Consider the following 23,450-nt stretch of genomic DNA (forward strand, 5'->3'; position numbering starts at 1 on the left):
TGGGATCTTCGATCTTCCTTGCAGGCTGTGGGATCTTTTTTTTTTCTTTAAGTTGTGGCGTGTGATCTGGTTCCCAGGCCAGGGATCGAACCCGGGCCCCCTGCATTGGGAGCTTGGAGTCTTAGGCACTGGACCACCAGGGTTCTACACATGTCTTTATGAACTGTAGTTTTCTTATTGTCTGTGATAGCTTAGTTGGTAAAGAATCCGCCTGCAACACAGGAGACCCCGGTTTGATCCCTGGGTTTGGAAGCTCCTCTGGAGAAGGGATAGGCTACCCACTCCAGTATTCTTGGGCTTTCCTTGTGGCTCAGCTGGTAAGAATCCACCTGCAATGCAGGAGACCTGAGTTCTATTCCTGGGTTGGGAAGATCCCCTGGAGAAGGGAAAGGCTACCCACTCCAGTATTCTGGCCTGGAGAATTCCGTGGGCTCTATAGTCCATGGAGTCACAAAGAGTCGGACACAACTGAGTGACTTTCACTTTCACGGTAGTTTTCTTCCTGGTTTGTTAAGGAATCTCCATACCATTCTCCATAGTGGCTGTTCACATTCTCTAGTTTACATTCCCACCAACAAAGTAGTGTTACCTTTATGTTCGTTTTCTAATTGAATATTTTTAATCACTTAAAGATGATTTTTTAAAATGCAGTCATATTTGTTTATTTCCATCCCTGATGTCTTTCAGCTCCTGGTGATAATTCATTATTGCTGCTCTGAGCAGAGTTGTATTTATCCATGAAGAACTATGAACAGGCTCTGCAGGATGCTGGTGAAGTTTGTCAGAATGAATCTCTCTTGTCTAAGGTATTTGTATGAGTCGGCTTTGGAGATAATAAATGTAAATTTATGGAATGTTCTTAATAAATTATTAAATAAGACTATTGTGATCAGGCAGCTATAGACAGTGTACATTTCTCTCAGTTTATAGGTAGTATAAATGTAGCAACCACTTCATAATAATCCAGCGCAGTTCAAAAGATCAAGTTTCCAACTGGATCTAGATAAGAAACACTAATTTAGATTACTCTTCAGTTCAGTTCAGTCGCTCAGTCGTGTCCAACTCTTTGCGACCCCATGAATCTCAGCACGCCAGGCCTCCCTGGCCATCACCAACTCCCGGAGTTCACTCACACCCATGTCCATCGAGTCGGTGATGCCATCCAGTCATCTCATTCTCTGTCGTCCCCTTCTCCTCCTGCCCCCAATCCCTCCCAGCATCAGAGTCTTTTCCAATGAGTCAACTCTTCGCATGAGGTGGCCAAAGTCCTGGAGCTTCAGCTTTAGCATCATTCCCTCCAAAGAACACCCAGGGCTGATCTCCTTCAGAATGGACTGGTTGGATCTCCTTGCAGTCCAAGGGACTCTCAGGAGTCTTCTCCAACTTAGTAGATTATTAACTGAATAATATGCCTTATGCACTGAACAAATATGTAAACAAAATAAAAGAACGTTATAAATTTGTGAGTTAAAAGATATGTTTAAGATTACAGTTTAAATAGGAAGATCATATAATAATCATGTCTAGCAGTTGAGCCCTAATATACATGGTGAATATAAGCAATCTTAGTAAAAGGGTGAGTTTTGTATGTATTCTGGAATAATTTTAATCTCTGTGTCTTGGCTGGAAAGTTTCAATATCTCTCTGTGACACAAAATAAGGTTGGCTGACCTAACAATGTTAGCTTAAGTTGTCCTTGAAAAGATTTATAAGCCAAAGAATAAAAGGTATAGCTTTTTTCATGAATCTTTGAATTTTAAATCCCTTAAGATATTTTAAAGTTTTAAAGAACTTATGATGAGATGAATACCTATAGCATTCTCTATTTAATAATTAAGATATTTTTCTTCCTGCTGAATTATTTTCTAATTATCTTTGTTTTAGAAACACCGAAGAAACAGTAACCCAGGTTAATAGATAATATATAGCCTGTTCTCCCTTTTTCCTTTATTTTATCCACCCAGTCATCCATCCATTCAGTCATTTATTCATCTATCCAGCCATCCAGTCATCCATTCATCCAGCCAGTCATCCATCCAGTCATCCATTCATCCACCCATCTATCCAGTCATCCACCCATCCAGTCATCCATCCATCAGTCATCCACCCATCCAGTCATCCATTTATCTGGTCATTCATTCATCCATCCATTCGTCTGTCCATCCATCCATCCATCCATCCAGTCATCCATCCATCCATCCATCCATCCATCTATCCATCTATCCAGTCATCCACCCAGTTACCCATCCATCCATCCATCTATCCAGTCATCCATTCATCCACCTGTCCATCTGTCCAGTCATCCACCCAGTCATTAATCTACCCAGTCATCCATCTGCCCAGTCATCCATTGACCCATCTATATGGTCATCCACCCAGTCATCCACCCATCCATCCATCCAGTCATCCATCCATCCAGTCATCCATCCATCCATCTATCCAGTATCTAGTCATCCATCCATCCAGTCATCCAAGGCTCTAACTGACTCAGTGTCAGAGGAAACCTGCTGGAAGCAGTTCATTTTTCTTAAATATGAGCAAACAACTGAGGACCAACAAGAAAAAAATTCAACAGCGCAGAAGAGAAAGATTAAATGATGGGAACAACTGAGTCCAGTGGAAATGTAACACGTGAACTAGTCAAACAAAGCATAATACATACAGTGGTTTGAGAAAATATTGCCTCCATAAAGCAAAAACCAAATGCTGTTGGGAAATACCGATCTGTGTTGTGTTTTGTTCATTTCTGTTGTGGCACTCTGTATGCTGACACTTCATTATAGTTATTTCTGTCATGTGTGTCTGCTCCCACAAGCCCATATGCGCCTTGAAGACGGGAACATGGTAGTGACCTCTGATCACTGAGCGAGTTAAAGGTGCTGGGCGCCCAGTTCTCTCTCAGCCGGTCCCTTGGATCTGCTTTGGGATCAGACTCCAAGTGTGGACTCTGGTGTTCTGATCATGGATCATACTTGTGGGACATTCCCGTTTGCCCGATTTATAAAGTGGTCAATCTGAAGCCATCCTCTGTGGGCTTGTGTTTATTCTATTTAATATGAAAGTAAAACTGTTGCAGTGATTTTTTTTCAGGGCTGTTTGTACACAAGTGTATCATCACACTGTTTTTTTCAAATGTTTGTCTTTGGATGCATCCAGGGGCATCGTGTGAAAGCCGAGGCTCTCTCTGGACTGGGAAGAAGTAAGGAGACGTTGAGGGAGTTTCTCTACTGCCTTGCTCTAAATCTTGAATGTAACTCAGTGAAGAAAGAAGCCCAGAAGGTGTGATTCCCTTTCAATGACTTGCTTCTTTGAGTCTTACTTTCTGCCTTTGTGTTCATGCTGAGTAGCTCCTTTGTGTAAAATAAGCCAGAAATGTAACTCTGAATATTCATGACAGTGTGATTTAAAATGCACAATGATAATGATGAGTTCATGCATTTGATAACCTTCATCCATGGATAATGCAGCACATTTCATGAGGCAGGGCACATATATCTCACCTCTGCTGAACTAATGACATGTATCAGTGAGACAAGGTTAATGTATGACGCTGGGGATGCAAGGTGATTTATCCTAGAGTTTGTAATTCAAATGTTATAGTTGGTGGAGGAGCCACATAAAAGACATATGTACAATATATCAATTCAGCTACATAGGTTGACTTGAAATTTTCAGCAAAGCTTCACCAATGAGATGCAGAAATATCTACTCTTTTATGCAGATCTTTAGCCTAATCTTATTAGAGGTCATCAAGTCACACTTGGTGTAAAGATCTACCCTGTTAAAAAAAAGCTCGTGAACGGTAGTTACACAGCCTTAGCATTTCCAGTGACCGTGAGTTCTTGTTTTTACATTTCCTCTGAATCTTTTAGGTTTGTTATGTATTTTTCAAAAGTGTTTTAAAAAATGCTTTTTTCCTCTTGGTAATTTTGTAGGTACTGTGTGAGGTGTTTTTCCCTGCTTCAGAAAACATGCCTTAGAATTTAACCTCTTCCACCCAAAGTATACTGTTGAACATGAGATTAAAGGCTCAATTTCAGAGCCATATGAACAGCCAGGGTCCTGTGGAGGAAGGTGGCAGTGCAGGAAGGTCTAAGGTAGGAAGTGCGTGTATTTGTCAACATTATCTTTTTTTTTTTTTTAATTGAGCTGCGTAAGGTCTCAGTTGCAGCACACAGGATCTCTTGTTGCAGCACAGACTCTCCAATTGTGGCTCTTGGGTTTTGCTGCTCCAGGGGATGTGGGATCTTAGTTCTGACCAGGAATGGAACCACGTGACCTGCATTGAGAGGTGGCTTCTTAACCACTGAACCCCCAGGGAAGTCACTGTTATCTCTATTAAGCTTAATGTAGTTTTGGACATTTATAAGTTATTCAGATGTTGACATTCCATTAGCTAGTACTTCTCAAGACCAGTTCTGGCTTCTCCTCTTGAGAGTTAAAACTTTCCAAGGGTGTTGCTGGAAGTACTGAAAATCACTGAAGATTGATGGGACTTCCCTAGTGGGCCACTGGCTAAGACTCTGCCTGCAATGCAGGGAGCCTGGATTTGACCCCTGGTCAGGGAACTAGGTCCCACATGCTGCAACTAAAGATGCCATATGATGCAACTAAGAGTGGCGCAGCTGAGTAGATAAAATATTTAAAAAGAAAATCACTGAAGATTGAAAGAAACTTCTAGAACATTCCAAAACACCCAAAACCTCAGGAGACTTGAAATTATTTTGTCTTAGAGAAAAGAAAGCATAGGGATAATTTGAATATATGAATACTGGTATTCAGTTGCTTCCTCAGGGAGAAATTATCCTTATATTTTACCATGAAAACTGTACAGTTCATCTCAGCAGTTAATAGATGAAACCCATTATGAAGGAAGAGTGTAAGCCTTCTTTTTTTCCAAAGATGCCCAAGAAAGGCTATTGCATGAACTTTTTTTCTTATGCTATGTTGTCTTTAACATTCAGGATTCTTTTTTCCTACTTTATCAGAATCCATCTGAGAAACCTGATGTGTTTAGAAATAACAGTTCCTCAGTTTTACATTTCATACTGAGCTTACACTGTGAAGAGGATCAGGAGGTGTTAGACGGCATCCTTCCAGTGGAGCCCAGCACTGGTTTAAAGAGACAGTTTGCGAATGACTCAGAGGATGCACACGATGTGAATGCCCCTGGAAAAATTCCCAAGAAAGGTCAGTAGGCTGTTTATCTTGGAGTATGTGACTGTAGACTTATAGACTGTTGGCTGATGCTTAATACACTTAAAAAATTTTTATATAGGCAGTTTAAGATGAATAATGAATATATCACCTTTCAGATTATAGGCCAGTTTCAGTGGTTACTTCTATAAAGACTTCATAGCCAAAAAAAGCACAGAAATTTAGGTATAACTTTAACTTTTATTCATGACTTATAGATAAATAATGCCTGTATACAGTCAGGCTTCAGTACATGTGAATTCAACCAACCACAGATCAAAAATATTTGGGGAAAAAAATTTCAGAAAGTGCCAAAAAGCCTAAGTTGCTTTTACCCTGTGTAACAACTATTTACATAACATTTACATGTATTGCTATAAGTATTAGTAATCTGGAGATGATTTAAGGTATAGGTATGCCTCATTTATTGTGCTTTGCAGATTATCATTATTATTATTTTTGGCAGATTGAAGGTTTGTGGCAATCTTGTGTTGTCAGGAAATGGTTAGCCTGTTTAGCAATAAGTTATTTCTAATTAGGGCTTCCCTGGTGGCTCAGATGGTAAAGAATCTGCCTGTAATGTGGGAGACCAAGGTTCGATCCCTGGATTCGCAAGATCCCCTTGAGAAGGGAATGGCACCCCACTCCAGTATTCTTGCCAGGAGCATCCCATGGACAGAGGAGCCTGGCGGGCTACTGTCCATGGGGTCACAAAGAGTCAGACACGACTGAGCGACTAACACTATTTTTAATTAATATATGTGCATTGTTTTTTTAGGCATAATGCTACTGCACACTTAGTGGAATACAATATAGCGTAAACATAAGGTTTTTTTTTGAATTTAGTAATTTCTGGCTGTGCTGGGTCCTTGTTGCTGCTCGAGGGCTCCCTCTAGTGGTAGAGAGTGAGGGCTGCTCCAGTTGCAGTGCTCAGACTCCTGCGGTGGCTTCTGTTCTGGCAGAGCGGGCTCTAGGGTGCTCAGGCTTCAGTGGTTGCAGCTCCCAGGCTCTAGAGCACAGGCTCAGTAGTTCCGGTGCACAGGCTTAGTTTTTCCTTGGCATGTGGGATATCTTCCCAAGTCAGTGATCAAACTCATGTCTCCTGCATTGACAGGTAGATTCTTTAACACTGAGCCACCAGGGAAGCCCAAATATAAGTTTTATATGCACGGAGAAACCAAAAACAGTTTGTATGACTCAATTTATTGCTGTGGTGGACTGGAACAGACCCGAGATACCTCTGGGCTGTGCCTGTGTGGGAGGGTGTGCTTAGGTTATACGTGAACACCACACTGTTTTCTGTAAGGGACTCCATCCAGCATCAGGGATCTTGGCTTCCCTGGGGGTCCCGGAACTGTCAAGGACATTTAAAACTCGTTTAAATGTGTCCCTGCGTGCGTGCTCAGTCGCTTCAGTCGTGTCCAACTCTTTGTGACCCAGTAGACTGTAGCCCACCAGGCTCCTCTGTCCAGGGAATTTTCCAGGCAAGAATACTATAGTGGGTAGCTCTTCCCTTCTCTAGCAGATCTTCCTGACCCAAGGATTGAACCTGAATCTCCCACATTGGGGCATATTCTTTACCATCTGAGCCACCAGAGAAGCCTGTAACACACTTTAGCCAGAGGAAATACACTTCATTGCTTTCTCTTACCCAGATGTGCAAATGTTAATTATAGCATTTAAATTTTTTCAGAGGCCGACTCCTTACCCCAAAGAAATGTGAACTCTAACACAGGAGAAAGTGAAGAGCTCCCCATAGAGGTGGCTGACTTCAAGTGTGCCCTTTGTAGGAGGTATGGTGACATAGCATCTACGCCACTTTGAAAAATCCAGCCTTGCTGAATTTTGTATCCTAAACATAATGGGCTTTAAAAAAAAATTATTTGTTTTAATTGGAGGATAATTGCAATATTGTGATGGTTTTTGCCATCCATCTGTATGAGTTGGCCATAAGTATACTGGTGTCCCCTCCATCCTGAAACCCCCTCCCAACTCCCTCCCCACCTCATTCCTCCAGGTTGTCCTGCTTCATGCGTCAAACTCCCACTGATCATCTGTTTTACATTGATAATGTATGTGTTTCAATGCTGTTCTCTCAAATCATCCCACGCTTTCCTTCTCCCACTGAGTCCAAAAGTCTGCTCTTTACCTCTGTGTCTCCTGTTGTCAGAAATTAAAAGATGCTTACTCCTTGAAATTACTCCAGAAATTAAAAGACGCTTACTCCTTGGAAGGAAAGTTATGACCAACCTAGACAGCATATTGAAAAGCAGAGACATTACTTTGTCCACAAAGGTCTGTCTAGTCAAGGCTATGGTTTTTCCAGTGATCACGTATGGATGTGAGTGTTGGACTATAAAGAAGGCTGAGCACCGAAGAATTGATGCTTTTGAACTGTGATGTTGGAGAAGACTCTTGAGAGTCCCTTGGACTGCATGGAGATCCAACCAGTCCATCCTAAAGGAGATCAGCCCTGGGTGTTCATTGGAAGGACTGATGCTAAGGCTGAAACTCCAGTACTTTGGCCACCTGATGCTAAGAGCTGACTCACTGGAAAAGACCCTGATGCTGGGACAGATTGAGGGCAGGAGGAGAAGGGGACGACAGAGGATGAGATGGTTAGATGGCATCACTGATTCAATGGACATGGGTTTGGGTGGACTTTGGGAGTTGGTGATGGACAGGGAGGCCTGGCGTGCTGCGATTCATGGAGTTGCAAAGAGTTGGACACGACTGAGTGACTGAACTGAACTGAACTATTGTCAGAGAAATTACATAAACCTTAACAATATGGGCTTCCCTGGTGGCTCAGAGGTTAAAGCATCTGCCTCCAATGAGGGAGACTTGGGTTCGATCCCTGGGTCAGGAAGATCCCCTGGAGAAGGAAATGGCAACCCACTCTAGTATTCCTGCCTGGAGAATCCCATGGATGGAGGAACCTGGTAGGCTACAGTCCACCGGGTTGCAAAGAGTCGGACACGACTGAGCGACTTCACCTTCACTTTCACTAACAATTGCTTTATTTTATAAAAATTGGATAAGGAAGATGAAAACAGAAAATGGGTATAAGTGGTTTCTAGAGTTCTTATAAAATGAATAGATTCTTTGAAAGTCTACTGTGGACATGTCTTGCTGAAAACCCAGATGTTTCTGCAGGTTGCTCTTTGAACCTGTGACTACACCCTGTGGACACACGTTTTGCCTGAAATGCCTCGAGCGCTGCCAGGACCATGCCACGCATTGTCCCTTGTGCAAAGAAAAACTTTCAGAAGTAAGTATTTCTCTGGAAATGACAAATCCGGGCACTTTTAAAATTTGGCCTCCACCTCCTCTCCCTTCACATGCAGCTTTTAATTCCTTGGTCCCTTAGCTCCCATTTTCAGTCCTGACAAAGTCAGCTCTTTTTGCTTTTGTGTGTGTCTGTATAAGTAGAGAGCAAAGCTAGAATCAGCCCACAAAGTAGGGAAGATTAAATTTCAGTTGAAATTCATAATCTTAAATCTGAGACTTGAAATGCCATTAGCATTTTTACCGTGCCTCTCTGGTAGCTTCAGCTTTTCACTCTCCAAGGTGATTCTTTGATACTTTCTTGTCTTCCACCACCTGCTACTCACTCCGTCTCCCCTCCTTGACCTGATTCTCCATGGAGAGTGTAGACACCAGCAAGATGGGATTGCCTCTTCCTTCCTCCAGGCGAACCCTGTCTCCTGAGCTGCTTTCCTGGGGGAGGGACAGCCCGCCCCTCCCTCACAGGGCCGACCTTCCATCTTTCTCACCTCAGTCCCTTTTGTCTTCTAGGACCCCAGCTCCCACAAAAGAGAGCTCTTTTTCCTTAAGAACTGATTACCAAAAAAAAAAAAAGAACTGATTACCATAGGGACTTCCTTTGGTGGTGCAGTGGTTAAGACTTAACCTTCCCCTCCAGAGTGTGTGGGTTCCATCCTTGGTTGGGGAGCTAAGATCTGACATGCCTTGCAGACAAAAAACCAAAACGTAAAACAGAAACAATATTTTTACAAATTTAATAAAGACTTTAAAAATAGTCCACGTCAAAAAAACAAATTCTTAAAAAGAGTTAAATACCAGGCAGTATTATTTAACTTTGTTTTGTTACAGTTGTTGGCAAGCAGCAATTTTAATACGACTGCTCTTGCCGAAGAATTAATATTTCGGTATTTCTCAGATGAGCTGTCTGACAGAGAATCTATGATGAAGAAATGGTGGAGCTGTCACAGTAAGTCCTCGTGTTCTAGGTACTTTGTGCTGAGTTGAGGTTACAAGAAGAAAATCTGGCTAACCTCACAGCTCTATCTCAGTTTTTTTTTTTCCCCCTCTTTGGCAGAGAAATTGGCCTCAAAAAAGAAAAAAAAATTAATTGCAAAGCGTTTATGGAATTTAATTGAAGAAGGTTGTAAGAAATATTCCAAAAGTGTGTTTTGACAATTATATGGCTGCTTTTTATATCTAAATAAGCAATACTGAGTTTTTCAGAAGTGAAAAGGCACAGTTCATTAAAAACAAAAGATGTTTGAAAAGAGGCTTTTTTCCCCTCAAAATAGGCTTGACAGTTCTTTTTTCTTTTAAAGTGATTAAAGTTTTGTGTTGTAGTGACCTGTAAGGATTGAGATCTTATCATTCTTCTAGTCTTTTTTATTTATTAGTAGACGTCTGTCATTTTTGCTTTCATCAGAATTTTTTCTTATTTTTTTTTCTTGTGATGTAACCGACGTTTAACATTATACTAGTTTCAGGTGTACAACGGAGTGAGTTGGTATTTGTGTATATGGGGAAATGATCACCGTAGTAGATCTAAGTTGACATCTGTCTCCAGACAGTTACAATACTTTTATTGTGATAAGAGCTTTTTAAGATTTATTCTCTTAACAACTTTTAAATATGCAATACAGGATTATTAACTATGGTCACCATGCTGTGCGTTGCATCTCCAGGACTTATTTTATAACTGGAGCTTTGTGCTTTTTGACCCCCTCCACCCATTGCACACACAGATACACACACAAGCAGATGCACACACATACGCACACGCACGCACACACACACACACACACACTCTCTCTCTCTCTCTACACTGGTAACCCTGTCTGTCCTCTGTCTATGAACTTGGTTTTGTTTGTTTTTAGATGCATATACAAATGAGGTCATATAGTTTCTGTCTTTCTCTGTCTGACTTACGTCACTTAGCACTGTGCCCTCAAGGTCATGAGAATGTGTTCATAGTGATCTTAAGCACATTCTCTCATCAGATTAAATAAGAGGGCTTGCTGAGCACTTTCTCACGCTGTGACTGTTGACTTTCTTTTCCCGCCTAAGGCTTAGGCAAACCCGTGGGTTTTGTCATTAAGAGAACCACGGTTGTCATACCCTTCTGTGTCTGACAGCTTCCACATCTAATTAACATTCCTCTTACCCTGCAGTCTGACCAGAGATGTGCCCATCTTTGTGTGCGCCATGGCCTTCCCCACCGTGCCCTGCCCACTCCATGTCTTTGAGCCCTGCTATTGGCTTATGATACGAAGATGCCTGGAAATGGGCACCAGACGGAGTGGCATGTGTTTATCTGCTGAGCACGCAGGGTAAGAGTTCACGCTTCCAATGCAGGGGATATGGGTTTGATTCCTGGTTGGGGAAACAAGATCCCACATGCTGAGTGGCAGGGCTTCCCTGGTGGCTCAAATCGTAAATAATCTGCCTGCAACATGGAGATCTGGTTTTGATCCCTGGTTGGCAAGATTCCACTTGACAGGGGAACAGCTGCTCACTCCAGTATTCTTGCCTGGAAAATCCCATGGACAGAGGAGCCTGGTGGTCCAGTGCATGGGGTCACAAAGAGCTGGACAGGACTGAGTGACTAACACTGTGTAATTGTGAACATGCTGTGTGGTGCAGCCAAAAGATTAAAAAGAGGAGGGGGCTTATAATTAAATGCATCATTTTTCTTGGAGAACAATTTAAGATGATGTTGGTAATCTCTAGTGGCTCCTGTTACACATCGAAGTATAAGCCTGGGGACATCTGTGTTGTGACTCCACCTTTCATTCTAGTCTTGGCTCCCAGTCCTTCCCCTTGAACATCACAGCTGCCGATTCTCAGCCGTCTCTCTCACTTGTCCCGCCAGGATCCCGGAGTACGACTGCACGCTGGCAATCAAGGACATCAGGACATTCTCCTACGGCGGCTCCATCATTGATGCTGTAGGGATCAGCCGCTTCCAGGTTTTGAGCCACCATCACAGAGACGGCTACAACAGGCAAACATTGAATACTTGGAAGATGAAAGGGTGAGTAGTCACCCCTGCAGTGCCAGCTCCGTCCCCTCTCCAGCCGCTCTTTCTGCTCACCTTTGGGCAGCGCGCCTCACGGGCCAGAGGGCAGAATGCAGCCAGGTGAACGGCACGGTCTGGGGCACAGGGAACTGGTTGGAAGATGACGACTGAGTGTGGTGGCTCTCAGGGTTCCTCTTCTATTGTTGTTTAGTCGCTAAGTCGTGTCCGACTCTTTGCAACCCCTTGGACTGCAGCACGCCAGTCTTCTCTGTCCCTCACCATCTCCTGAAATTCGTCCAAGTTCATGTGCATTGAATCAGTGATGCCATCCAACCGTCTCATCCTCTGTCATCCCCTTCTCCTCCTGCCTTCAGTCTTTCCCAGCATCAGGGTCTTTTTCGATGAGTTGGCTGTTCACATCAGGTGGCCAAAGTATTGGAACTTAAGCTTTAGCATCAGTCCTTCCAAACAGTATTCAGGGTTGATTTCCTTTAGGATTGACTTGTTTGATCTTGCTGTCCAGGGGACTTTCAAGAGTCTTCTCCAACTCCACAGTTCGAAAGCATCAATTCTTTGGTGCTCAGCCTTCTTTATGATCCAACTCACATCTGTACATGACTACTGGAAAAACCACAACTTTGACAATACGGATCTTCGTTGGCAAAATGATATCTTTGCTTTTTAATCAAATTAAGAATGGTTGTGTGTTATAATCTAATTCCAGAGTCTACCCCACTTTTCATAAATGCTATAGTCTTGCAGTCAGAAAGGACCTTAGTGGTTTACTCCCATTTGACAGATGAGGATGTTCTACCCTAAGGCGGCTGAGCAACTGGCTAGCATTCCCACATGAGAGGCAGGGATGAAGCCAGAACAAACCTGGGCCCCCTGGAGCTGTTTCCGCTCAGTGTTCCTACGTAGGATGGAGCCCAGGCAGCAGGGTGTGTCCTCCTGAAGCTGTAGGATCTCCCCGGCATCAGGCTCAGGCCGTGAGTATGCTGTTGCTGTACAGCATGTCTTTTGAAGTACAGTTTGGTGGCGTGGAATACAGGTTTTAAACTGCTAAAACTCTTTGACTTGAACTTCCCTGGTGGCTCAGGGGTAAAGAATCCGCCTACCAGTGCAGAAGACAAGGGTTCCATTCCTGGATTGGGAAGATCCCCTGGAGAAGGAAGTGGCAACCCACTCCAGCATTCTTGCCTGGAAAATCCCATAGACTGAGGAGCCTGGTGGGCTATAACCCATGGGTCACAAAGAGTCGGACACGACTAAGCAACTAAACAACAACTCTTTGACTTGGTAATTCTGCTTCTGGGAATCTATCCTGAGGCAATGACAGCCCCTTCTCATGCACATATGGAAAAAAACACTTTGCATAATTACTTAATATTATTTGTGTTATCTTATTAATAGAATACATCTTATGTGAATTGTTGAATAAATTATGGTATATTTTAAATGTAGGATTGCATGTAGCTGTTAAAAATGATTCCTAATAATATCAGATGCGTTTTTATATTAAGATAGTAAGAGAACCATCTGGGTGTTACCGATGAACATGGGATAGATTGGGCACCACTGTGTAACAGTGCAGATTTCTGCATTGAGCTTGTGTACTCGTGTGTGTGCGCGCTCCATCCTGTCTGATCTTTGCACCCCGTGGACTGCAGCCCGCCGGGCCCCTCTGTCCATGGGATTTCCCAGGCAAGAGTAGTGGAGTGGGTTGCCATTTCCCTCTCCAGGGGATCTTGCTGACCCAGGGATGGAACCCACATCTCCTACGTTGGCAGGCAGATTCTTTACCAGTAGCGCCACCTGTCCGTTTATTGAAATGCTAATGAATTACTGAAGTGCTAAATGCCAGGGATCTGCTCAGCAGACGTGGCCTTGCTCACTGTGTAATGGACACACAAGTGTGATAATGAATCGCTGAAAAGGCTGTCTCTCTTCCTTGACCAGGTGGAAGGCCCAGAGTGCGAGGAACTCTGTGTGCTGTAGTTTATCAGCAGTCTGTGTCCTGGTTTGTGTCACTTCAGGATCCCACAAAAGAGCAGATTTTAAGCCATTTTGGATCGATGCCAGACAGAGAACCTGAGCCTCAGGTATGCTGTGCTGATATTTCATAGTGCTGATATTCCTGCCGTCGTGTGCCGAGACGCATCACACTCCAGCGAAGCTTGGCAGTACCTGCTCTGCTGCCTACTCCGTTACGGCCGTTTATGAACCATCTCATTTATCAACAGCCCAGAGAGACACCTGGTAGAGTAGCATGTGCCTTGTGGAGCAAAAATGATAAATGCTTTCTGATAAATACTACGTGAAGGTAATTTGTTTTCTGTCAGAAATCAGTTTATTCTGATTGGCTGTCTCTTTTGTACTTCTCTCACCAACATCAGAAGATTTGGTAATTGTCATCCCATCAGCAGGATAGACCCCGTTTTTTGTACCTAATCCTGCCTTACCTCTAATGAACAGGCATTGAATAAATGAGAAAATTCTCTGTCATTAATTTAGAAGCTTTCCTAGTCCTCTGTCCCATCTTCATGGGCTTTCTCTCTGCTCCCAGGAGTGCTTCAGTGATGTTCTTTTTTTTTTTCTCTTATTATTTATTTTTATTGAAGTATAGTTGATTTACAGTGTTGTTAATTTGTTATACAGCAAAGGAATTCAGTTACACCTGTGTATGCATTCTTTTATTAGTGTTCTTTTCCATTTTGGTTTATCATAGGGTTTTGTTTTTATTGGAGTATAGTTGCTTTATAATGTTGTGTTAATTTCTGCTGTACAACAGAGTGAATCAGCCGCATGTGTACATACATCTCCTCCCTCTTCAGCCTCCTTCCTCTCCCCCAGCATCCCACCCCTCTAGGTCATCACAGATCACCGAGCTGAGCGCCTGTGTTATATAGCACATTCCCACTAGCTACCTGTTTTACACATAGTGGGTATATTTCAATGCTCCTGTCTCATTAGTCCCTCCCTCTCCTCCCCTCTCTGTGTCCACAATTCTGTTCCCTACGTCTGCTCCTCTATTCCTGCCCTACAGATAGGTCCATCAGTATCATCTTTCTAGACTCCATGTACATGTGTTAATATACAGTATTTGTTTTTCTCTTTCTGACTTACTTCACTCTGTATGACAGACTCTAGGTTCATCCACATCACTCCAAAGGACCCAGTTTTGTTCCTCTTACGGATGAGTAATATTCCGTTGTATTTCAGTGATGAACAGGCTTCAGGTCTGTGAAGCATTGCTAAGTGCAAATGGCTCGTCTCCCCCATGTTTGGACCACGGAGCCAGGAGGGGCGGAGAAGGCAATGGCAACCTACTCCAGTACTCTTGCCTGGAAAATCCCATGGACGGAAGAGCCTGGTAGGCTGCTGTCCATGGGGTTGCTGAGGGTCGGACACCACTGAGCGACTTCACTTTCACTGTTCACTTTCATGCATTGGAGAAGGAAATGGCAACCCACTCCAGTGTTGCTGCCTGGAGAATCCCAGGGACAGCGGAGCCTGGTGGGCTGCTGTTTATGGGGTTGCACAGAGTTGGACACGACTGAAGTGACTTAGCAGCAGCACCCAGGAGGGGATGGTGCGGGCTTGTGACTGAGAGTGTATACTTCCTCCTGCTGTGCCCACTCAAGTGTCCTAGAGACGGGAGGGGACAGGGCCAGGTCTTGGCAGGTTTAGGGTCAGGTGAAGTGTCTTTTATATTGTTTTCATCAATTTTCCTTTCTTTTTGTGTCTCTTGGTGGCTTGTGTCTTTTACTCTCATGTGAGTTCTGTCTTTCCAAACCCAGGAAAATGCTTTGGGTCAAAAGTCACCCTCAGGCATTCCTCACCCTCCGCTCTATTATAATCTCTACTCCTCCTCTGTTTTGTAGCTCAGATTCAGAAAGCAAGGTGATTAGGCTAGCTTGATGACAGTATGAATTATCCTTTTTTCTAGGTGTTTTTGCTATTAACCCAAATTTTTCTCTACTTGTAACACATTGCATGATTGTCATGGCTTAAAAACAGCAGAAATTTATTATTGTACAGTTTGGGGATTAGAAATCCCTCACAGGTCTCACCAGGCTGTGATCAAAGTGTTAGCAAGACTTGATTCCTTGCTGGAGGCTCTAAAGGGGAATCCATTTCCTCCCCTTCTCTGGGCTTGAAAGGCTACTGGTGTTCCTTGGCTCTGGCCCCTTCCTCCATCTTCCAGGCTAGCAGTGTTGACCTCTGACCCTTATTCCATAATTCACACCCACCTCTGACCACAGCCCAGAGCAGCTCTTTGCTGGAAGGACCTTTGTGATGAGGTTGAACCCGCCAGGAACAATCCAGCATCATCTCTGCACCTTTCCAGGTCCCTGTCTCACTCGCATCTGCAGGGTCCCTGCCGCCGTGTAAGCTGCATAGTCACGGGCTTCGGGAACCTAAAGGTGAACACCTTTGGGAGACCGCCTGTCTTCCCACTGCGGAGGATTTTAGGTCCTATGTGGGAGGTATTTTTATGCTGAAAGTAAAAGTGTTAGTCACTCAGTTGTGTCCAGCTCCTTGCATCCCCATGGACTGTAGCCCGCCAGGCTCCTCTGTCCATGGGATTCTCTAGGCAGGAATACTGGAGTGGGTAACCATTCCCTTCTCTAGGGGAATCTTCCCAACCCAGGGATCGAACCTGGGTCTCTTCCACTGCAGGCGGATTCTTTACCGTCCGAGCGACCAGGGAAGGCCCTTTATGCTGAGGCTTTCCCATTAAGCCTGCTACTCGGTGTCTCCCTACTCAGTAAAGTGAGGAGGAAAAGAGGGTATGAACCATAGAGAAGGTTGTTTTGTCCGACACTTGTGCCGTCTTCCCTTGGAGGGGAGGTGGGTGCCTTCTGCACGGTGACGTGGGCGGCGCCATGCCCTTTGACCTTGGTGCCATTCTTCATCTCTCACCCTGAGCTAAGGTGAGCCCGGAGCCACCCTCCCTGGTTCCCAGTTTGGATTCTGCTTGCTTCTGGAATGGGGATGGAGGAGAAGGAGGGAGACCTGGGTATCTTGGTTTCAGTTCCAGGAATATTGAAAACAACTCTGTGGTTACCTTTTGCTCAGAGCTCAATCCAGAAGTGCCTGTTTGCTTATGAAACAAAGGCTATCAGGTGGCATAATAATTCATATATATATTTAATAGTAATTCATTAAATGGGGTTCCCAGGTGGCTCAGTTGGTAAAAGAATACACCTACAATGCAGGAGACCTGGGGTTGATCCCTGGATCAGGAAGATCCCCTGAGAAGGAAATGGCTAACCATTCTAGTATTCTTATCTGGAAAAGTCCATGAACAGAGGAGTCTGGTGGGTTACAGTCCATGAGGTCACAAGAGTCAGACACGACTTAGCAACTAAACCACAATGCCACGCACATATATGTATTTAACAGTAACTCATATATATAGCTATTTCATATATATGTATATTTGTCTCATTGACTTTATTATAAGATTTGTAACAGTCAAATTTGTACCTATACTGTTTCTTTATAAACATTTTGCTTTGTAGAGCATGTTTAGAAAACAATAACAGAACATTGGAAAGTAGAGATAAAAATTATGATCGCTTCTTCTAATGGGTCATAGACTTTGAACTAGAGCTTTATTATTATTAATTTGGCTGTGTTTGGTCTATTAGTTGTGGCATGTGGATCCAGTTCCCTGACCAGGGATTGAACCCAGGCCCCCTGTATTGGGAGCTTGGAGTCTTAGTCACTGAACCACCAGGAGAATCATGAACTAGAGCTTTAAGAGACTAAGAACAACTAATTCATGAAGAGTTTTCCGTGGAAGATGCGTCTCTTGGCAGGTTCTTCCTTATGTGAATTTCCCCCATTTAAGTGTGTAACATACAAGTAAGCTTTGTCTTGGCTTCCCTGGTAGCTCTGTGGTAGAGACTCTGCCTGCCGGTGCAGGAGACACAGGTTTGATCCCCAATCCGGGAAGACCCCACATGCCACAGAGCAGCTAAGCCTGTGCGCCACAAGTACTGAGCCTGTGCTGTAAAGCCTGGAAACTGCGAGTGCTGAAGCCTGTGCACACTAGAGCCCCTGCTCTGCAACAAGAGAAGCCACAGCAATGAGAGACCCTTGCACTGCAACCGGAGAGTAGCCCCCAATCTCTGCAGCTAGAGGAAAGCCCACGCACCAGCAAAGACCCAGCACGGACTGAAATAAATTATAAAAAGCTTTTTAAAAAGTAAGCTTTGTGTTTTAGGGCTGAATGAATGGTGCTGCTGCTGCTGCTGCTAAGTCGCTTCAGTCGTGTCTGACTCTGTGTGACCCCAGAGACGGCAGCCGACCAGGCTCCCCCGTCCCTGGGATTCTCCAGGCAAGAACACTGGAGTGGGTTGCCATTTCCTTCTCCAATGCATGAAAGTGAAAAGCGAAAGTGAAGTCGCTCAGTCGTGTCCGACCCTCAGCGACCCCATGGACTACAGCCTACCAGGCTCCTCCGTCCATGGGATTTTCCAGGCAAGAGTACTGGAGCGGGGTGCCATTGCAGTAGACCTTAGAGAAGGCAGCATTTAATTCTTGGTCGTGTTGATGAGACAGAAGACCACATTGAGAATAGGCTTCTACTTGAGCTGCTGATTCTGTCTTCCTTTCTTTTGCAGAGTAACCCTAGTGGTCCTGCGTGGTCCTGGTGGATGCTGGCGGTGTTGCCATTGGCACAGAAGGCTCAACTGGCCACACTGGGCATGATCTCACTCAAAGAGCGCCTGCTTGCCATTGGGCGAATATTAGTCATCATCACGCGTAAGATGAATAGTCGGCAAGAGCTCATTAATAGCAAGGAGAGAAATAGTTGATTTCTGTCGAGGCTTCTGGAAGGCCTTGAATTTTTATGAGGCGTGCCAGGGACGGACGAGTTAACATCCATCCATCATGCTTTGTAAAATGCTTGTTGATAGGGTTCCAGAATGGAACACTTGGCAGACGTTGTCTCCTACTCAGAAGTTAAGTCTGTTCTAGATGGAATCTGACTCCGTACAAGGTCAGCCTGAAATCTGAGTGGATCCCATGGTTGGAAAACAACCTAAAAAAATCTCTTTGGAACAGATGCTTCCAGTGCTCAGTACACTAAAGATGATTGACGAGTGGTTTAGGTTTTGCCAGAAAGAAGATTGCCTTCCCAGTGAAGTGTCTTGCTCCTCCAGACGGGAACAGCTTGCTTGCGTGGGTGGGTAGTAAGAAGGAAACTGTCTTGTTATCTGGAAGCATATTTCTCAGAGTCCGGACTAGCTGAAAACATGCTTATTAGGCTTTGTGTGAAATGGAGGAATCAAACCGTTGTCCAGTGTGGGGGGTGAAGTTAGTCCTTATCCAGGAAGTGGTATAGAACCAGATAGAGCTGTGTTGTTGTGTCCTGCAGTAGTTCCAACGTGGTGAATTGCACGTTTTAACTAAATGAATATCAGAATATAAGAAGGTGTACCTTGGGTGTAGAAAAGCCTGAAAACAGCGTAGTTGATTTGAGGATATGTATTTGTGCGTGCACACACACCCACCTGCACACCCACACAGCACAGAATGAATAAAGGGAGCTAGAATTCCACCCATATTGGGATGTTAAGAATACAACCAAAATAGTGCAGAGACCCCTTGGAAACACAATGTCTTATTAATCCAGTGGGTGTGAAGCATTTAGAAAATGTTGTGTTTCTACTCAGATTGGCATTAGATGTTAGACCCATCAGTAAATTTGAGCTCACTGTCCATCCACTGAAAGACGTTAAAAAGCTGCTATGAATTCCGTATCTGTTTATCCCAAAAAAGCACACCAGGACAATATACAAAGAGAGGGAGGTGGGTATGGGGTGTAAATATTTAGCAAGTTTTTTTTTTTTCCAAACCCAGCCTAAAATTTTTTTTTTTTTAAGTTTTACTATGATCAGACTAGTTGTTATCTATTCAAATACCGTGTATAACTTCCAACCCCCTGGTGCATATTGATGATGTTAGTTGGAATAACCATTTAAACACATTGTGCTGACTCATTGTCACTGGCCTGACAGCTGGTATGTTTAGGTGGCTTCTTGGTCTGTGAGGTGGATGTTTTTAATGAAGAGATGATGAAAACCACACTAGAGAGTTATCACAGCTTTGAGTTTTGCTTTATTATTCATTCAAGATATGTGATTTTTGAGTTTTAAAAAATGCAGTTAATGATGACCAGTGGTGATTGGTTCATCAGTCCATCAAGCATTTTTATTAGAAAGACTTCGTAGTCATATTTGTTTTTAGTTGTAGGAGGTTTCAGTGGCTAAAACTCAGTTTCATTATGGAGTGAGCAAATACTTAACTTAATCACAAAGACAAAATTTGAAGGTATTTTCCAATCCCTGTTTCCAGTGCCTTACATACTGTGTATCTCAAATCTCATCTTAAACATGGTTTAAAGGCAATTTGGCCAAGTGATTTCTAAAATCTGTTATTGATTCATGCGTTGACAATGTGTGTGCCCAATCTCTCAGTCATGTCTGACTCTTTGCAATGCCATGGACTGTATGTAGCCCGCCAGGCTCCTCTGTCCAGGGAATTTTCTAGGCAAGAATACTGGAGTGGGTTGCCATTTCCTTCCCCAGGGGATCTTGCTGCCCCAGGCATCTCCTGCACTGGCACGTGAATTCTTGACCACTAGCACCCCCTGGGCAGCCCCTGCACTGACGGTAGTGGTCACCATTTTCAGGCATTACAGCCTAAGCTGATCACCTGAAAGAAAGCAGAACTGCGGTATACCAGAAACCTCTGTTAGAAGCAGTTCTTGACTGTGAGTGTACCTTGACTGTGGTCTTTGTCTTCTTGAAAATCCTTTTCTACCTTAAAGCCTTATCATTGCTGTTCTGTGTGGGGGTGTCCAGATAACCACAGTGTGATCCTTTCTCCAGGAAATGTCCTGAAGTTAAGTTTCTGTGCTCAGAGTATAGAGTTTTCTCGTACCAGTTGGATACTATTGCTTTCTCAGCCTCACTCTTGAAATGTTGTAACTCGCACAGTTCTTTAACCAGAATCATTGTTAACGTCTTCCTCATTCGGTCTGCCCCTTTCTGAGCCGTATTGTTCTGAGTGTTCTCGTATAAAAGCCTGGTCAGCAGTGATGATGCAGCCCAGAGCAGCGGAAATTTTTTCTTTATTTTTAACTTTGAACTTTTAATTTTGTATTGGGATAGAGCAGATTAACAATGTTGTGATAGTTTCAGGTGAAAATTGAAGGGGCTCAGCCAGACATATACATGTATCCGTTCTCCCCCAAACCCTGCTCCATCCAGGCTGGTACATAACATTGAGCAGAATTCCCCACAGTAGGTCTTTGTTGGTTATCCATTTTAAATAGAGCAGTGTGTCCATGTCCATCCCTAACTCCGTAATTATCCATTCTCCTGGCAAATGTAAGTTCATTTTCTAAGTCAAAAGCTTTTTTTGTTTGTTTGTTTTTGTTTTTTGACACCAAAGGGAATGGACTGCAGTCACTTCATGCTCTGTGTAGCCTCACACCTCCACATCATTCAAAACAGAAGGAGGTGGGTGCTTCCTGAGCACTTGGAGTACATTATTTATCATGAAGTCGAATGAAAGAAACAATATCCCAAGTTGTATTAGGAAGAAAGCGTCCTCTTACAAACTTCAAGGAATCCCAACTCTGGTTTGCTACAAGTCTAGTTAAAACAGAGTGGTTCATATGCCTCCCTGTTCCTCCTTCCTCTTTTTTTTTTTTTTTTTTTACTATGATAGAGATGTTATGTCTAAGGATATCTCAGAAAATAATGTAATTCCTTGTTCAAAGTCAGAGCATTCCAGTTTAACTTCACTGAAAACTTTCTGGTCCTAATGCTCTAGTTACATCAGAATAAAAACAGAATCTGCTTAGAGTGATAAAAGTTTGGGGGTTAATTTTTCTTCCTTAAATTTAACACTGGAAGCACAGTACACTCTGTTAGATATTTTTCCAGTCACTCTTCTGAGTGACTTGATTCATAATTCCATCCCTGCCTGTGTCTTTGAAATGCAGCTGATACCCTGACAGTATTCTGAAAGTCCAGGCGATTTTGCTGGGGTGGGGGGTGGGTTATCTTGTTCCCTGTGTATCCCTGTCATCTGAACTGAAAGAATATTTTTTTAAAGTTCCAAATTAAAAAAAAAATTTAAAGTTTCAGGGTTTATCCATGCAACCACCATAGGTTCTAACCAATTCACATGCCAAATTTTGAAGGGTGATCCCATTTTATATATAAGGATCACATCCTTATAATCAAAGAGATGTCTTTGTTTAAACTGCTTCTCTCACCCAAACCAAGAAAATGCCAAGAAAACATTTAGTAAGTTGTAACTCAACTCTTAACATATGTCAAGTCTTAGGACAAGGCTTTTCAGTCATCAAAGAACAAATTTATAGATGGTAAAATTGCTGTGAACCATGATATTACCATTTTGTCATAAAATTATTTGAAAGTTGGCCATTGATACAATGAAAATACTCCATTGCCTGACCTAGCTGTATTACATAAAGGCATTCGGATCTATGACCTGCTTTTTAAAAAATATTCATTTGTTTCTTCTCCTTCTTGTCTGTCTTTATATTTTCTCCCACCACTTAAATTACTGTTTAAAATTTAGATGCTGTCTTTGAAATAATAAAGAAATCTAAAAAATATGGAGAAGAATGAACATGGTTCATTAGGAGGAAAATCAATGAGGGTGGTTTCTTTCTGTGTGAAGCGCAGGTTTCATTTTACGCAGGTGTGCCTGGAGTCAGCTAGGGAGGTTTCCCTTCTCCCATTTTAACGTGGGTAGCAGTGGCAGCTTGCAGGAAGAAGCTCTCAGTGCTTAGCACACCATCCGTCCTGAAAGGCCCTGTTCTGATTCTGTGGTTCATCAGCACCTAATTCCCAAGGAAAGTGTGAGTCGCTCAGTCGTGTCCAACTCTTTGCGACCCCATGGATGGTAGCCTGCCAGGCTTCTCTGTCCATGGAATTCTCCAGGCAAGGATACTGGAGTGGGCTGCCATTCTCTTCTACAGGGGCTCTTCCCGACGTAGGGATTGAACCCATGTCTCCTGCGTTGGCAGGTGGATTCTTTATCATCTGAGCCAGATTTGAATGGTAGGGACATCTGTACCAGCCACACAGGTGAGATTGAACCCTGAATGTTGCCAGATATCACCTCCTCTCCACTAGGCCTAAATGCCTAATTCTAAGCCATTGACTTCTGTGTCCTCGAAGAAGGTCCTTTTACCGTTACAGTTCCTTACCTGGACTTTTACTGCTCAACTTAGTGCTGGAAAAAAAAAAAAAAAAAAACCAAAATCTGCTGAATCCTATAAAGTAGCTTTTAGTAGTGAATCTTAAGTATGTATCAAAAAGACAATACTTTGGCCACCAGATGCCAAGAGCCAACTCATTAGAAAAGAGCCTGATGTTGGGAAAGGTTGAGGGCAGGAGGAGAAGGGGGAGACAGAGGACGAGATGGTTGGATGGCACCACTGACTCAATGGACGTGGGTTTGAACAAGCTCCAGGAGATGGTAAAAGACAGGGAAGTCTGGCATGCTGCAGCCCATGGGGTCGCAAGCAGTCAGACACAACTAAGCAACTGAACAACAGAAATTGCCTATTAGAATATTAGGATATTTCAGCAGAATAAAATAATGAAATGAAAGTGCTGCCATTGTACTTGGCCATGTTGGGAGCAGTAGCTCTGATTTGTGCCTGGGTCTTAATTTGTAACAGTGACTGAGTGACAACACAGAGAGGGTCAGTGCCATTGAAAGAAAACTTCATTGTTACTCACAGTTTTGCTGGAAATGAGAGACACTCTGGCCTGGGGACGCAGCAGAGTCAAGGAGGCAGACACAGGAGTGAAGGGAAAGCATGGGGCAGGGCCTTCATTGTACTGGTGTTTCTGCAGGCAAGGCCAGGCAGGGCAGGGGAAGCAACTTGGTGATATCCATGTGT

General features: G+C 43.5%; 1 protein-coding gene across 1 annotated transcript; it reads left to right on the top strand.

Moving 5' to 3' along the window:
* The first annotated feature begins 685 nt into the window (after positions 1-685).
* On the top strand, positions 686-23,077 carry LONRF2 (LON peptidase N-terminal domain and ring finger 2). Its single transcript, XM_005911983.2, is given in 14 exon segments — positions 686-806; positions 3,157-3,279; positions 3,936-4,097; positions 4,989-5,190; positions 6,890-6,989; positions 8,353-8,467; positions 9,313-9,391; positions 9,394-9,430; positions 10,632-10,790; positions 11,333-11,460; positions 11,463-11,494; positions 13,439-13,472; positions 13,475-13,581; positions 18,115-23,077. Coding segments are annotated over 14 exon segments (1,542 nt in total). The 5' UTR covers positions 686-737; the 3' UTR covers positions 18,310-23,077.
* The last annotated feature ends 373 nt before the right edge of the window (positions 23,078-23,450 follow it).

This window comes from Bos mutus, chromosome 11 (genome assembly GCF_027580195.1).
Source record: "Bos mutus isolate GX-2022 chromosome 11, NWIPB_WYAK_1.1, whole genome shotgun sequence".
In the NCBI taxonomy this organism is placed as follows: Eukaryota; Metazoa; Chordata; class Mammalia; order Artiodactyla; family Bovidae; genus Bos; species Bos mutus.